At 36.5% G+C, this 15,666-nt stretch overlaps 1 protein-coding gene across 1 annotated transcript; it reads right to left on the reverse strand.

Annotated features, from left to right (window-relative positions):
• Positions 1-8,779: 8,779 nt before the first annotated feature.
• LOC113271443 (serpin-ZXA-like) lies at positions 8,780-9,334 on the reverse strand. Its single transcript, XM_026521306.1, has one exon. It carries the CDS (start codon positions 9,332-9,334, stop codon positions 8,780-8,782), a length of 555 nt encoding a protein of 184 aa, XP_026377091.1.
• Positions 9,335-15,666: the final 6,332 nt, after the last annotated feature.

Here is a 15,666-nt window from a genome sequence, read left to right on the forward strand (position 1 = left end):
TAACCCACCGTGCCATGGCAGCACTAAAGACTCATCGGTAGTGCCGCTCACTACTTTTTCCTTATTTTATTTTTTTTATAAGAAAATATATTGCTAACGAAAACATACTTCTAACCAGCAATTTTGTTATTATATCATTTCTCATGTTGAGATGATTTATCAGCTGATTTAAATGAGTTCCTTCCCATCTTCCTACAGTAATTGACTTATTACAAAATACTGAAATGTTTGCTGTAATAGCATACTGAATTCTGTTTACTAAACTAAAAGAAGTTGCTTTAAAATTTGAAAATTTATAAGTAGAATCTCCATAGAAGTAGTTGTTTTTGAATCTTTCAGTTTTCATAGTGGCATACATTCCAATTAGCAGTAGCAGGACTGGTTCAGAATCACATTGAAATTCAATGTTGTGTCCACTAACTCCGTTATCCACTGGAAAGCCGCCTCTGCACCACTGAGCTCTATCAAATATTTAGTCCTCCATCATGATGATTCTCCTCCTGCCTCTTTATAATTTCCTGCATCATCAGTTAGCGTCAGAGCAAAAGCAGAATCACTAATATCAGGAAGCATTGATATTCCAATGTTAATCTTATAGTTCATAAAGCCCGGTTTCTGCGAAGCAGGTACTTTGGTAATGTGAAGAAAAGTATCTTGAAGATGATAGTATAAGGTCTGGGTGAGATTGTAGTTTTTTTTATTAACAGTCAAGGTTGAATTTATATATTTGACAATTGTCCTGACCGTGGTTAAGCTGTTTTGTTCTTGTTTGTCTAAAACTTTATTACATCTGGCCTTCCAATATGCCAGGTAATAGTACTGCAGAGTTCAGCCCAACTCATTTCAGAACTATCTTGTTCAGTTGAAGTAATCCAATCGTTTATCCAATCATGGCAGCTTGTTATTGTGCCTTTGACGTAATTCATGTTAAAGTTTAAATGGTTCCACACTTGAGAGGCGAAATTTCATTCCAAGAACGTGTGAGTTAGAGTTTCATTATGCTCGTTACATATTAAACAAGTAGTACAAACATTTGGCAGAATTTCAGCTACTCGCATGTTGTTGGGCACAATAGTATGCACAAGTTTATGTATAAACATTTTTATAGAAGGAAAAACTTTCATGTTCCACATGTTGGCCCATTTTTTGTCTTCTGGTAGTTTATTATTGAGAATACTGTATAAAGATTTGATACTGAATTTACCATCTTTGGTTAATTAGTTCCAATAGGATTTGTCTTCTTTGTTATCAATTAGAATAGGTATTGCTTGAATCTTAGAAATTGTTTCGGCATCAAACACACATAATAAGTTTATGCAAAACCCAAGTGTTGTTTTGATTTATCAGGTTTTTTACTGTGTTTAATGTGTTAGTTCCCAAATTGGGTTTTTGGATTGGAGGTTTTTTCCCCGGTATCCAGAAGTCAGTCCATATATTGATTTTGTCCCTCTTTCCCAATTTCTCAAAAGCAGTTGTTTTGGATTTGGTTTATGCCACTTTTAATCCCCTTCCATATCCAGCTATTTGTTTGCTTAGGTTTCGAGTCTAAGTGCATGACATCGGTGTTTGGGTAATATTTGGCTTTTAGGATTTTCCCACATAGAGAATCTGGGTTTTGTTTGACTCTCGAACCCATTTTTGTGATCATAGCTGTGTTAAAGTGATTTATGTTTTGAAGACCCAGTCCTCCGTTTGCTATTGGTAGGCTAAAAAAATCCTAGGCTTTTAAATAAATCCCCTTTGGAGTTTCTATATTTTTTCCCCACTAGAAATCACGTTGAATTTTGTTTATTTCTTTGCAATTTTGATTTTTTAATCTAAAATAGTTCATTTGGTATATACTCGTGGTAGAAGAAACGTGTTTTATCATAACAGTTTTGCCGACCGTTGTTAGATTTTTCCTCCTCCAACCAATGAGTCTGTTTTTCATGTTTTTGACCATTGGTTCAAATCTTTTTATTTTGGATATATTTGTGAATAAAGGGGAACCTAGGTGTTTGTCTTCAAGAGGGATATGTTTTACATGAAGGATATCTTGGATTTCAATAGCTAAATCGGGATCTATTTTAGGGCTGTAAAAAACCCAGATTTTTTAAGGTTGATAAGTTGACCAGTGGTGTCTCCAAAGTCATGTAACAGCTTTAGAAGGTTGTGGATGGATTGGGTATTAACATCACAAAATATGATGCAATCATCTGCAAACCACAGATGGTTAACAGCCTCATCTGTGATTTTGTGCCCTTTTAACATACCTATATTTTCAGCATGAGAGATGGTTCTCGATAGAGTTTCTATACACATAAGGAACAGATACGGAGACAATGGGACTCCCTGTCTGAGTCCTCAAGATGGTTTGAAGAAACCACGTGGAGAACCATTTAGAAGAATGGCTAAATTTGTCGTTGATATACATTGAAATATGATGTCACACCATTTTTTAGAGTATCCCATTTTTCTCATAGTTTTCATTAGTATAGTCCATTCAACCCGGTGAAAGCCTTGGGTATATCAATCTTTAGTCCCATAAGGTTATTTTTCTTTCTCATATTGTGTATCAATTCGTGAGCAATTGTTATATTATCGGAAACGTTCTTCCCAGGAATGAAGGCAGATCGATAAGATAAGATTATCTTATTTAAGAGGGGTTTGATCCTTTTAGCTATTAGTTTCGATATAAATTTGTAAGAGGTGTTACAAAGAGCGATGGGTCTGAACTCGGCAGCTGTTAGAGGTTTTTCAATTTTAGGGATTAAGGAAATAAATAAAGAATTTATTTCATTAGACTCCATGACGTTCATCATATGAAGACGAAGAACTACTCAAGTAACTTATGAAACTTCATCAACAAAAGGTATGTGGAGACTTGAACTTATCTATCACTCAAAAGTCTATCTATTATATCTCCTATTTTGAGACAAAAGTCGTATTGCTATATAGACTTCGATTATACACATTTGCTATTTCGAGCCGAGTTTATCTCGCTTATCTATTTCTCGAAATATGTATTTGGTAAGCTTTCACTTTGGCCAAGTTCATCTTTACTCGTGACGAAAGTCATGTTGATTATTTCAATAACTTGAAAATCGCTTTGATGAAAAATAGTTTGTGAATAACAACAATATAACATCCTCTAAGAAAGTTTCAATGATTGAAATGAGAGTTTAGAACATGTAACCATCTTTGGATATTAACATAGTGTGCTCTCACATTTGTTTAAAAGTCCAAAACCGGGAACCCAAAGTATGCTTACCCGTACGCGTACCGGCGGTTGTTGGAAATCCGGGTGAGTATGCGTACCCGAACGCATACTGGCGGAAAAATCTCGTCCGTGATTTTCTGCTGGAGTTTGAAAGTGAAAAACAAACTCAATTTGGTTACTTAAGTATGCGTACTCGTTTGCATACTTAGGTAGGTTACTTTCTAAAATCGGTTTATTCATGAACTAAAACATTTATATAATAAGGAATGCAATCTTTGCAAACCGTGGCTATAAATTTTCATGAATCGATTCGAGTGAATCAAAACCGATTTTTATTCGATTGTGTCTTGTATATATCTATAAGATCTAAGCAATTGAACAACTATATAACTAGTTCATTTGAGTCATTTGAACTAGTTATGGTGAAAATGAACAAGGTTGATATGAAAGTTCTCATATGGCTAACCATTGGTTAACTATTGTTGAACGAACTAAGTGTACACGTTTAGGTACGGGTACTCAAACCTAAATGAAGTTACATTTCATTTGTGTATAACAAGCTAAGTTCGATCTAATGGTTGAAATATATTAGCTTGAATCTAATCAGGTTTTCATCTAACGGTGAATATTGAATGCTTTGTTACCAAGGTAACTTAGATTGCAAACCCTGATTTTTTTAGCAACTGGGAAACCTAATCCCCACACCTCCTGTGTGATACTAGTAGTATAAGATAGAGTCGATTCTCCTCTAACCTTAGGTTTTTCACGAAACCCTGTAGGTTAACGACTTAAAAACTTCATTGGGATTGTGAAGCCAGACCCAACTATTGGGATTGGCTTGAGATTTATATCTCCGATAGGCAAGATAGAAAAGTAGTCACAAACACCTTCATCTCATCGTTTGTGATTCCACAGTATCTTGTTTCGTTAATCGATTAAGATTATTGTGAGGTGATTGATATTTCTAGGTTGTTCTTCGAGAATATAAGTCTGGTATATCAATTGGTTCCTGTTTACTTTGATTTATCAAAATACGGAACAAAAACTCGTAGGTATATCTGTGGGAATCAGATTTATCTATTCCTATAAGCTTTTCTGTGTGATACAGATTTGTTTATCAAGTCTTCGACTTTGGGTCTTAACAACTCTTAGTTGTGGGTGAGATCAGCTAAGGGAATCAAGTGTGTAGTATCCTGCTGGGATCAGAGACGTAAGGAGCACGACTGTACCGTAAATCAATGTGAGATTGATTAGGGTTCAACTACATTCCAGACCGAATTTAGCTTTGTAGTAGGCTAGTGTCTGTAGCGGCTTAATACAGTGTGGTGTTCAAATCTGGACTAGGTCCCGGGGGTTTTCTGCATTTGCGGTTTCCTCGTTAACAAAACTTCTGGTGTTTGTGTTATTTATTTTCCGCATTAAATTTTGTTATATAATTGAAATATCACAGGTTGTGCGTTGAATCGATCAATTGGTAAATCCAACCTTTGTTTGTTGATTGAAATTGATTGGTCCTTGAACATTGGTCTTTTGTACCGTTCAAGTTATCTCTCTTATATTCAATCGGGATCGCAAATTATTATTTGTTTGATTGTGGATTGAATTGAGAGATTAAGATATAACTCTTTGATATACTTTTTATAAGATTGAGTATAACTGTCTAGTTGATTCTCTTGTAAGTATATTGGAGTTAGTCCATACAGATTGCTAAGCGAAATATTGGGTGAGGTTGTTAGACCCCCACTTTTTCAATACTAACAAGATCTTTACCCACAAGTGCCCAATTTTTCTGAAAAAAAATTGGATGGGAAACCATCGGGACCCGGACTCTTATTAGGTTTCATGGAGAAGAGAGTGTTTTTGACTTCCTCATAAGTAGGAATAGCTTCTAAAGTGATGTTGTCATTTTCTGTTATGCATTCAGGGATTAAATTAAGCATATTTTCATCAATTTGAGGATTTACAGTTGTATCTATATGTTTAAAATGGTCCGTGAGACAGTCAGCAATATCCTTTTAGAGTTTATCAGGGTATTATTTGAAGTTTGTTGTGTGTCAATTTTGTTTCTTCGATATCTCTGTCTTGCCATATCATAAAAGTACTGGGTGTTTCTGTCACCTAAAGTTATATTTTGGTCTTTGCTTTTAACCTTCCAAAATTCTTCTCTTATATTATACCAATTAGATAATTCAGAGGTAAGTTTGCCTAGTTCTCTAGATTTGATGTGAGATGGTAGATTTTTATTGACTGTATCTAATTTCTTTTTAGTGGTTTTTGTGTTTATGTTTATGTTGCCAAAAACTTTTATATTCCATTTTTCATAATGACATTCACTATTTTTTTAGTAAAGCAGTAGGCATGGGAGCCATCTATGTTGATATTCCAAGCTTCTTCTATCAGGGGTTTGCATTGAGGATGTTCTATCCAAGTGGAAAAAAATTTAAGAGGTTTGGCCCCGTCATTCCATGCAATATAAGTGTTAAGGCATATTGGGACGTGGTCAGAGATTATAGGTGATAAGTGAGTTATGGCGGTGATGGAAGAGAAGATGTTAAACCATTCATTGTTTCCTATAGACCTATCCAGTCTTTGTTTTGTGAAATCAGGGCCATATTTTCTATTGTTCCATGTAAAAGGATATCCTTTGAAGCCTAAGTCCTGAAGGGATAACTTATCTAGCATGTCTTTAAATGTATTAGTTTCAGTGTCATTGAAATCAGATATACTTTTCTTTTCATATTCGTGAAGGACTATATTACAGTCTCATATAATTACCTACGGTTCCTTAACGTGATCTGCCATATTTCTTATCATATTCCGGGATTCATTTTTAGTTTCTCTATAGGGGCTACCATAAAAGCAGGATAATATCCAACTAGAATTGATGGTTTGATCGTATATCCTGGCATTTATATGTTTATACTCTATGACTGTTAGTTTAACATCATCGTTCCAAGCAAGAAATAGACCACCTGCAGCATTTCTCAGAGGTGCAACCCAGAAATTGTGGAGGTTTAATCTTAGCAGAGTTTGTTCTACATTTTTTGTTTGTTGTTTAGTTTCAGAAACAAATAAGATGTCTGGGTTTTCATGGTTTAATATATCCTCTAAGTTGTTGAGAGTTTCCGATTTATAGTGATTTCCTAAGCCCTGACAGTTCCAGGCTATAGTCTTAGTGAACAGCCACAAGTATGATACCTGAGGATAATGGAATGTTTTTAGATTAATCATGTTTGTGCTGAAAAGATTCTGATTTTTAATTATTACGTGGTACTGGATTATTACCTTAGTTTTTGTGTGAGTTTGTTCCATATAAGTTTTCTGAGGAAGTTCAATGGTTATAAGGTTTTGATTCTTATATCCAAAAAGAAAAATAATAAACGACAATGTGCAGGTTGAAAATGATTAATATAGTTTTATGTTTCATAGAAATGCATAAAACATAATTAAATCTAATGAATTGTAAACTATAACATAACTTTGTTGTGTCAGAGATAAGCATTTGGGTATCATGTTGTATTTTGGAATCCACTTTTTCCTTATGATGCGGCAGGCTTGAGCATGGGCCGGTATGGACCAGTTTTCACCTCAACCGCATCCAATCCAATACACTACGGATTTCAAATTTGGCATCCGCATCTAATTCAACATCCAATTTGCATCCAATGGATGCACGGATGAACGGATGGGGTGCGGATAAACCAATGGATTTGTGTTAGTTAAAATTTATAATGAAAAAATAAAGCCAATATATGTAGATGATTTTGTATAGAACCTACACATTTTATATATGTATATAAATATAGAAGTGTCATGAACACCACTCCAAGCAAACACCTCAAAAATTCCAAAACTATCCATATATTTTTTAGAAACTATATAAATACACATAATTTAACGGGTATGGATGTCCAACGGATTTTCAAGGTTGCACCCGGGTCCAATCCGTAATCCGTTGGATTTCAAAAATTCCATTCACGTCCAACCCATTAGCGAACTGTCCGAGCATCCATCCGCACAAATGCGGTTGGTCCCGGTTAAGTCTGCGGGTTACAGGTAAAACGCTCACCCCTAGACTTCATCATGCGGCATCATGTAAAGAAACCTATTTTGAGGCATACTAGATTTTTTTTGAGGCATACTAGATAATGCCAAAATCGGGTCACTAAATAAAAAACAACATCACCCCTCATCCACCATTTTTGATAATGGCATAACTACCCTTATATAATTAGTGTAAATGATTATGATTAGAATTGATTGATTATGGATTTTAAGGATTGATTAAACATTAAATTATGAGAGGTGAATTAGTAAAAAAATCAAATTTATGTGAGAGAGTTGGGATTTTTGAGAGGAAGAAGAAGAAGTGAAGAAAAAAAGCTTGGATTTTGACTTTTGAGATTTTAGTGATTAGAAGTGACCAAAATGTGTGATTCAAATAAGAGGTAAACTTCTATCGAGGTTTAATTTCCTTTTATAAGTTGAATCTGCCAAAAAATTGAATTTTTAAAACCCAGATCTGCTGACTAGATGAACAGTTCGGCTGATAACTTTTGAGCCGAACCTTTGTTTTTTTTGAAATTATACCTAGGTTTGGCTGACAACTTCACTCAGAAATTGAATCATCCACTAGGTTCGGCTTGAAAAATTGAGGTTCGGCTGGAAAATTGAGGTTCGGCTGAAAATATTGTAAAGTCGCATTAGCCGAACATAGTGTTTCTCTAAATCATACACTAAGTTCGGCTCAAAATTGATACTGCTAGATCAGCCGAACTGATCTTTAGAAAACCCTAATTTCATCTTTGAAATCATATTCTACCGATCAAAGAAAATAAAATCAATCAAAAACAAGATGGGTTTGTTACGCATACATTCTAAAATACATCTAAGAGCAATTGAGATTTGGATTTCGCATTCCAACATCGCTCACTTCGATTCGTGTTTCCTTTGTTTGATTAATTTCTTTATTGAATTGGAGTCCTAGATGTTTAAGTTTAAAGTTTTTATTTTGATTTTTAATTTTAGGTTTTTGAGGATAAGGGAACTATGACAAATGAAATTATTTAGGAATATATAGATAATTACACTACCTTTAGACACCCCTTATAAACCCACCCTAGATAATATAATGGATGAGTATGCCTCAAAAAAAAAAAAGAGTATGCCTCAAAATAGGTTTCCATGTAAATGCTAGACCAAGAAAATGATAAAGCCCATTTGGAATGATGTAAATGCTAGATCAAGAAAACGATAAAGCCCATTTGGAATGAATTGGGAACAAGAAGCATTTTTGGTGCAGTGGTTTTCTCAGTTTTAAAAACAACAATTCTGAAGGAATTCTCATTCTGAAGCAATTTTTTTCAGTAACCTTTCAGACATATAAAATGCTCTTTTTTGTGGATCTCATAACATTCAGACAAGACCTATAGCTTCTCAGAAAAACGTCACTATTCCACTCTCTGGGTTCTGGCGGATTTTGGTCGTTGTTTGGATGTGCAGTTGGGCGCTTTAAACCGGGAGGAACTGTTTGTAAACATAAGAAACTTTAATTGGCTAAAATCATTGACAAAAGAAAAATTATGCCATAGAGGAAAATTTTGGATGTTCATAACTACTAAATGAAACTATACGGAGATAATCACATGTGTCTTCATCGCACGAATTTAACATAGAATGAAGGACATGTCCCAATGTCCCATGAACAATACCATACCACTTTTCTCCTGTCTTATAATGAACAATGAAGGATGATCTGCCACAAAATCGACAGGAGGAGGAGGACGTGCTTGTTCTGCAAGCCAAACGCCCCAAAACAGCAGTAGAAGCGGCAGCTTTAGGTCCTTCTTCATCAACTTCATGAAGCTTATCATCTTTACTAGTTCCGTCGATATGTGCCATGTCCGTCAGCTCCGCATTGCGTTTATTAAAAGGAAAAACCATATGTTGTTTCTTGAGTACTCTTGATGCTTCAATATCAAAAAGGATTTTAAATTTCGGAACCTTAAATTCACCCGTACTCACCAAACTCGGACTGCTTGGGACATGTTTACGCAGAAAACTAGCTGGATTAGAACTCACCTTCGCTATAAGTTTAACAAGCCCATTTCGTTGCTCGGGTAAAATTATATACATAGAAAAACTTGAACCACAAGCATTTTCGTCTGTTTCTGAACATTTGTATGGGAGTTTAACTACTTTGAACGTCTTGCCCAAGGTTTTTAAAGCGTGAAGCGGAGCGTGAAGCGTTTTTAATTTTTAAGAAGCGAATCGTATGTTGAAGCGTGAAGAGACGCTTCATGATCTGTTATTGAAGCGCTACATTTTAATATATACGTCTATAAATATCATTGAATTATATAAGGAATCCATATTTAATGTATGGTTGTTGTTCCACAAAAACTATGTTCACTTGTAACAACAAAAACTAGTACGGTACAGTGGTATTGGGTGTTCTTTGGGGAGTAGGAGCTCTTAGGCTCGATCCCTAGCATCCTCTTTATATTTTTATTAGTTTAAATTTTTGATTTTCAAGTGGTTGACTTAGTCAACGCTTCAAGAAAAAGTCAAAACTACGCTTCTTGGGTGTTCCGCTTCAGAGCTGCGCTTCGAAGCGTTTAAGCGAAATTTGAAGCGAAGCGTACGCTTTTAAAAACCATGATCTTGCCGTTTTGGGGTGCTCTAGTCGAACTTAAAATATGGGGCCTTTTTATAGGTTACCAAATCAAAGAAAGAGTTATATTTTTAGTTTGGGGGATACATCAATATGTTTAGGAACTTAAACTTTCGTGTTGCGATGAGCGTACCCAATCTATTTTATTAATCTTCCCAGACTTCTCTAATAAAAAAATGTCCCCTAAGTTTAAGGAAAAGAGAAGAATGCGGCACTTGTGCAACCATGTCAGGGGACATTTCCTAAGTTAACAGGATCCAACAAGCAAGCCTCTTAAAGTAGAGACGGGAAGTAGTCTTTTACTATCTTGGGTTTGTGAATGCGTCACTTGTGCAACCATGTCAACGGACATTTCCTAAGTTAACAGGATCCAACAAGCAAGCCTCTTAAAGTAGAGACGGGAAGTAGTCTTTTACTATTTTGGGTTTGTCTTATCCTATAATCGGGAGACGTGGTATAAGTGCTATGCGGCCAAAGGCCGCCTAAAAATTCTCAGCCTTTTTGGTTGGATTTTGGGGTTTTAAGCTTGTAAAACCAAAAACTTAGTAACGGTTGTATAGATGTTTCAAAACATTTAGAGGGTGTTAGTCCTCAAGGGAGTTGGGGGAGTTGGGTGTAGCTGTGTTTTTTTCCGTTAGTCGTGAGGGAGTTCGAGGGAGTCTCTTAAAATCCCCGTTAGTCGTGGGAGAGTTTAGAAGAGTCTCCCCAACTCCCTAGAAAACCCCGTTAGTCGTGGGGGAGTTTGAAAGAAACACTTAAACTCCCTGTTAGTGGTAAAAATTAGAATGATAGGGAGTTTGTTTTTTTTGGGGAGTTCTAGGGAGTTTATAGTGTATTTTTGCCTCACTCCAAATCTCTCAAAAAAGTAGAGATTTTGGGAGAGTCTCTCAAACTCCCAACACTCAACACACCAAACTCTCTCAAACTCCCAATACTCTCTTACACTCCCTCAAAATCCCCAAGATTCAAAATACATTAAACTCCCTCCAACTCACTCGTGGACTAACCCTCTGTTAGTAATGGTTGTATAGATGTTTCAAAACATTTAATAACAATTATAATTGTCACAGTATTTCTAATAATTTAAATACCTGTAACAAAAATTTATTAACACTTATAACTGTCACTTATTACCTATAAAACCAGAAAATAAAAGATTTTGGCCCCCAATATTTTGGGGCTCTAGGCGGCCGCCTATACTGCCTAGTGCCTAAGACGACCCTTGAAGCTATCATAACAAGAATATATCGTCTTGCTTGGGACGACATGAAGCGAACTTGTACTGTTTCCTTCCCGTCCAGGAGATAGAACTTCGATTTCTTGGTTAGCATCGGATCAAATGGCTTTCGGTTCCATAGAGTGCATTTGCCAATATAAATTTTTTATCTTCATCGACTGCTCCGTCGGGAAGAAGATTTTTAATCAATTCATTAGTTTTCTGTTCAACCCATTTATTCACCTTGTTCTGCACCTTTTTGCTCTAAATTAAAATAAACAAAAATATCATTAAAGCAATGGAATTTACCAGAAAATGTGTACTTGTAGACTTTTAGTTTAGACGAGCCGTAATTTGAACATCACAATAACACTACTCTCTAAAGCCGTAGTTTAGGAGCTGAATATGTCATACCTAATGGGGTTGTGTTCTAACTTCTAAGTACTTTTCAACAGTTTTGGCCATGATATGTACTTGGTATCATGTTAAAAAAAATATAGAGAAACGAAAAAAAGAAAAAAAAAATACAAGCAACAACAAAAAGTCTCTTGCCTTATTTTTGAAATCCACGGCCCTGGCTTTTGCTTTATATACTGCGGTGGCAACTTCTTTGAATGAAGGTTTAATGGTACGAGATTTTTCAATCCAAACACCGCTAGCAAAAGAAAGTTCGGGTTCAGTTCTCAGTTCACGAAACGACTCAATGAGTATAGAATTAACAGATTTTAGATTGTTGAGGCTTTATCTGGTTTAAGGTTTCACCACTTGCTCCAGAAGCTAGTAAACCTAGAGCACTGTAGATTGAGAACGGAGAGAATACAAAGTTCTTGTTCTTCGACTCCTTTAACCAGACTTCTTGGACTAGTTTCATACATGAATTAGCTGCTTTCTTGCTATTATTTGGTAGCTTTGATTCTATTTCTTTCACAGTTTTTTTTGTTGGTGATCCATGAACTTTCAGACTATTACCGAAACTCTACGGTATGCAACTAGATCTCTTTTACATGGGTATACATATATATGCAGAGAGAAACCTTGTTCAATTGGTAGTTCCCAAAGCTTCATATGTTAGTGTTAACTATTGAAGGAGAGCTTTTTGAGATTGGACCGTGATGCCTGATGGGATGGTTGCAGGGTCATTATATGCGTTGTCCAGCTCTAGTGTTACTAAGACATAGGGTCTTAGGCCATCTCTTAGTTACTCGACCAGGAATCGGGATAGGATGCAACTGCAATCCTTTTATTTTTTGTGCTCGAGCACCATAATGACCTAATCACCTACGAGCATAAACCATCTGTCTAGGCAGGAATCAAGCTGTTAACAAACACGTAACGCGGGTACATCACTACCATGCTCCAGAAGCTAAACACATTTTCACATTCATAAGTAAAAATACAGAGAATCTGTTCAATTGATATTCCCGAAAATTCCCAGATCCTGTCCTCCAAGGGGTTTGTTAAAAAGCTTTGCTAAGCAAGATGAAAAGAACCAGTATATCTCAAAAAGGAATGAGCTTGAGTTTTGGGCCTGTGGTGGCTGAACGTGATTGAGGGCTCTAGTATGACATAGGCCCATCTCTTAATTAGTACGCCCAAGTAGGGGTGAGCATAAAAACCGGAACCGCGGATTTAACCCGTATCCGTCCGTAAAATTGCGGATTTCACCCAAACCGCAAGACGTATGGGCCGGACACGGGTGGGATTCTCAAATCCGCATGCGGTGCGGATGCGGTTGCGGTTGTCATTTGAAAACCGCGGATTACCGCAACCGTAGAAAGAAGCAAAGTTTTCTTACCTGAGTATGAACCTAGGCCCAAAGAGAAAGGAGTGAAGTTCTTTGATCACTTAGTTAACTAAATGAATTTAGGCCCAAAGAGAAAGAAGTAAAGTCCTTAAAACACTAACTGAATTTAGGCCCAACAAATAGAATCAAAACTAAGTTAACTAACTGAATACAATCAAAACTAAGTTAAGACACTAACTGAATTTAGGCCCAACAAGTACAATCAAAACTAGGTCAAATCTGCGGCTAACCCGCAACCGGCCCGTACAATCCGCGGATCCGCAAAGGTTAAATCCGCGGGTGATTGGACCGGTCACGGTTCAATTTTGCAAATCCGCAATTTTGACGGTTCGGTTACGGGTGACCCCTAATCCGCAACCGTCCGTCCGTTACACACCCCTACGCCCAAGCGCCATAGTAGGGTGAGCAATGGAAGGGTGGGTGCGGATTTGATACCACCCCCGCCCAATTCATTCAAAAGGTGGATTCTAGAATTGTACTTGCCTCCAATCCATTATCCGGTGGGTTTGATATCCGCGCATGAGTGGATGAGGCGGTGAATGCAGGTAAATTGGCGGAAATTGAAATATAATTACACAAGTGATACAAGGTATGTAAGAATTTTCATAGAAACATGCAGCACTACACTACAGTTGTTGTTGTTCAATCTCCCCCTTTAATGGCAACAAGCATTAGCCGAAAACACTAGCATTTTTGGTGTACCGCCGTACCTTTCGTACACCAAACGTATTTTATGACAACGTTTAAACAGCCGTTGGATTTTCTTAATCTCCGACCACAGCCGTTCACTTCATTTCTTTTGTTTCTCTTCCTCGGTTATTCCTCGTCGTTTTCTGCTCTCTTAGCTCTTTTGTCTTCTAAACAACCTAAATCCATCGCTGCGACTGATTCTTCACCTACGTTTCAAGCAATTTGCAGAGAATTAATGACGGAGACGAAGAATTATAGTGGTTGTTTTTCACTTCCTCGATAGGGTATGAAAAATTTCTCAAATTGTTTGATTATCCTGGCATTTTTAGGGGCGACCCAAAAGGAATTAGGGGCGACTTTTTTATTCCCAACCTATATACTACGTTAAAGGATGTCCAAAAACGCGGAGAATACATTAATGTCCTTACATAATCGGAAGCTATATAGTACCCGATTGTAAATACCTAATCGGAATGTTATTAACTATATTACACTACCGATTAAGCTCGTTTATGTGTCAAACTCGTATCTGGCTTCTATAACAATCGAGAGTAACAAGATCCTCAAGAGACTACCCATTGTTAAAGTATAGAAATTAGAAATCTTTAGATTTTTGCAATGGTGAAATTTGAGGCTCCTATATAATCGGACGAATTAAAACCTGTCTAAGCTAACGATTTGGGCTTCCCATAATCGGAAAGCTACGAGTAACAATACCTCCCGATTATGGTAGATTTCAAATTCATTAAATGAAGGATTTTAGAAGAAAACTTATTTTGGGGCAACCTATAACCGGAAGTTTATGTAATCCATATACCTTCCGATTATGACTACATCCAAAACACGAACCAAATGGTTATGGTCGGCTATGTACCCTCGAAACCTATGGAATTTGGCAGTGGTTCGATTTGGGGATTCCTATAATCGGTAGGTATATAAGTAACAAACCCTAACGATTTGGGGCTACTCAACAATCGGTAGCTTATGATGTGGTAATGCCTACCGATTATTAACCGTTTGACAGATAAAACCAAAGTCAACCTGAATTCATTTCATTTCATTTCTTTTCTTTTCAACTTCAACTTCAACTCCTCTTCTCCTCTTTCCTTCCGATTGCAGAGAGGAAAACTCTCCCCCTCTCCTCGCTATACATCGTTAACCGTTGAATCGAATCATCGCCGATTATTCTCTATAAAGATGAAATAAAAGGAACCCCAGGAAGATAAAACCAAAAACGTTTGTCGCGGTAAGGATCCAAACATTGGATTGCATGCCCGTAATAAAGAGGTTTTAACTCACAAACCCGAAGAACGTGAAGAAGATGCGACCCCTGATGTAGGCGATACTCAAAGCCAAACTCTCCAGCAACTTGAAATGGCGCCTATTAGGTAAGATTCTACTAATAATTTGCTTTATATTGATTCAATTCGTCAAATCCATGATTTTGTTTTTTAGGATTTTCGGTTATTACCCATATTCGGTAGGTTAGTAATTGTTTTAAACTCCTGATTGTTGTCGATTTCTTCATTTCACAAGAACATTCGTTATATTCGGGTGCTAAATATTTAGGTTTCCCACCGATTATTGAACATTTTTCATTACTGAGGCCTAAATCGATCAAAATCGGAATGTAATTGTGTTTTTAACTTCCGAATATACTAGGGAAGAACAAGTATTAGAGACGTATTAAGCGGTTGATATGTTGTGTAATTTGCTTCCGATTGTTTAGGCTTACCATATTAGTAGTTTCTGGACACAAAGTGATGCATATTCGGTAGACATTAGTTTTGTGAGACTTCCGATTGAGATTTATTCGAAAGGTTATACTTTTTATTACTTTCGATTATTCCTATTCAGAAGGTTGTGTTGAAATTTAGTTTTCGATTATTTGGTGTAGATAAACATATTCGAACACCAAAAATTTCTTTTGTTTCCGATTATTTGTATTCGGTATGGTTTAGTGAACTGGGGATTCCGATTGTTCGTAATCGGAAGCTAGTGGTTTACTCAACCAATCGAATATGGATATTCGGGAATGGTGTATTTAGATTAACTTCCGATTATATAGTTTACTAACCTATTGT

Source organism: Papaver somniferum, chromosome 1 (assembly GCF_003573695.1).
Source record: "Papaver somniferum cultivar HN1 chromosome 1, ASM357369v1, whole genome shotgun sequence".
Classification (NCBI taxonomy): domain Eukaryota; kingdom Viridiplantae; phylum Streptophyta; class Magnoliopsida; order Ranunculales; family Papaveraceae; genus Papaver; species Papaver somniferum.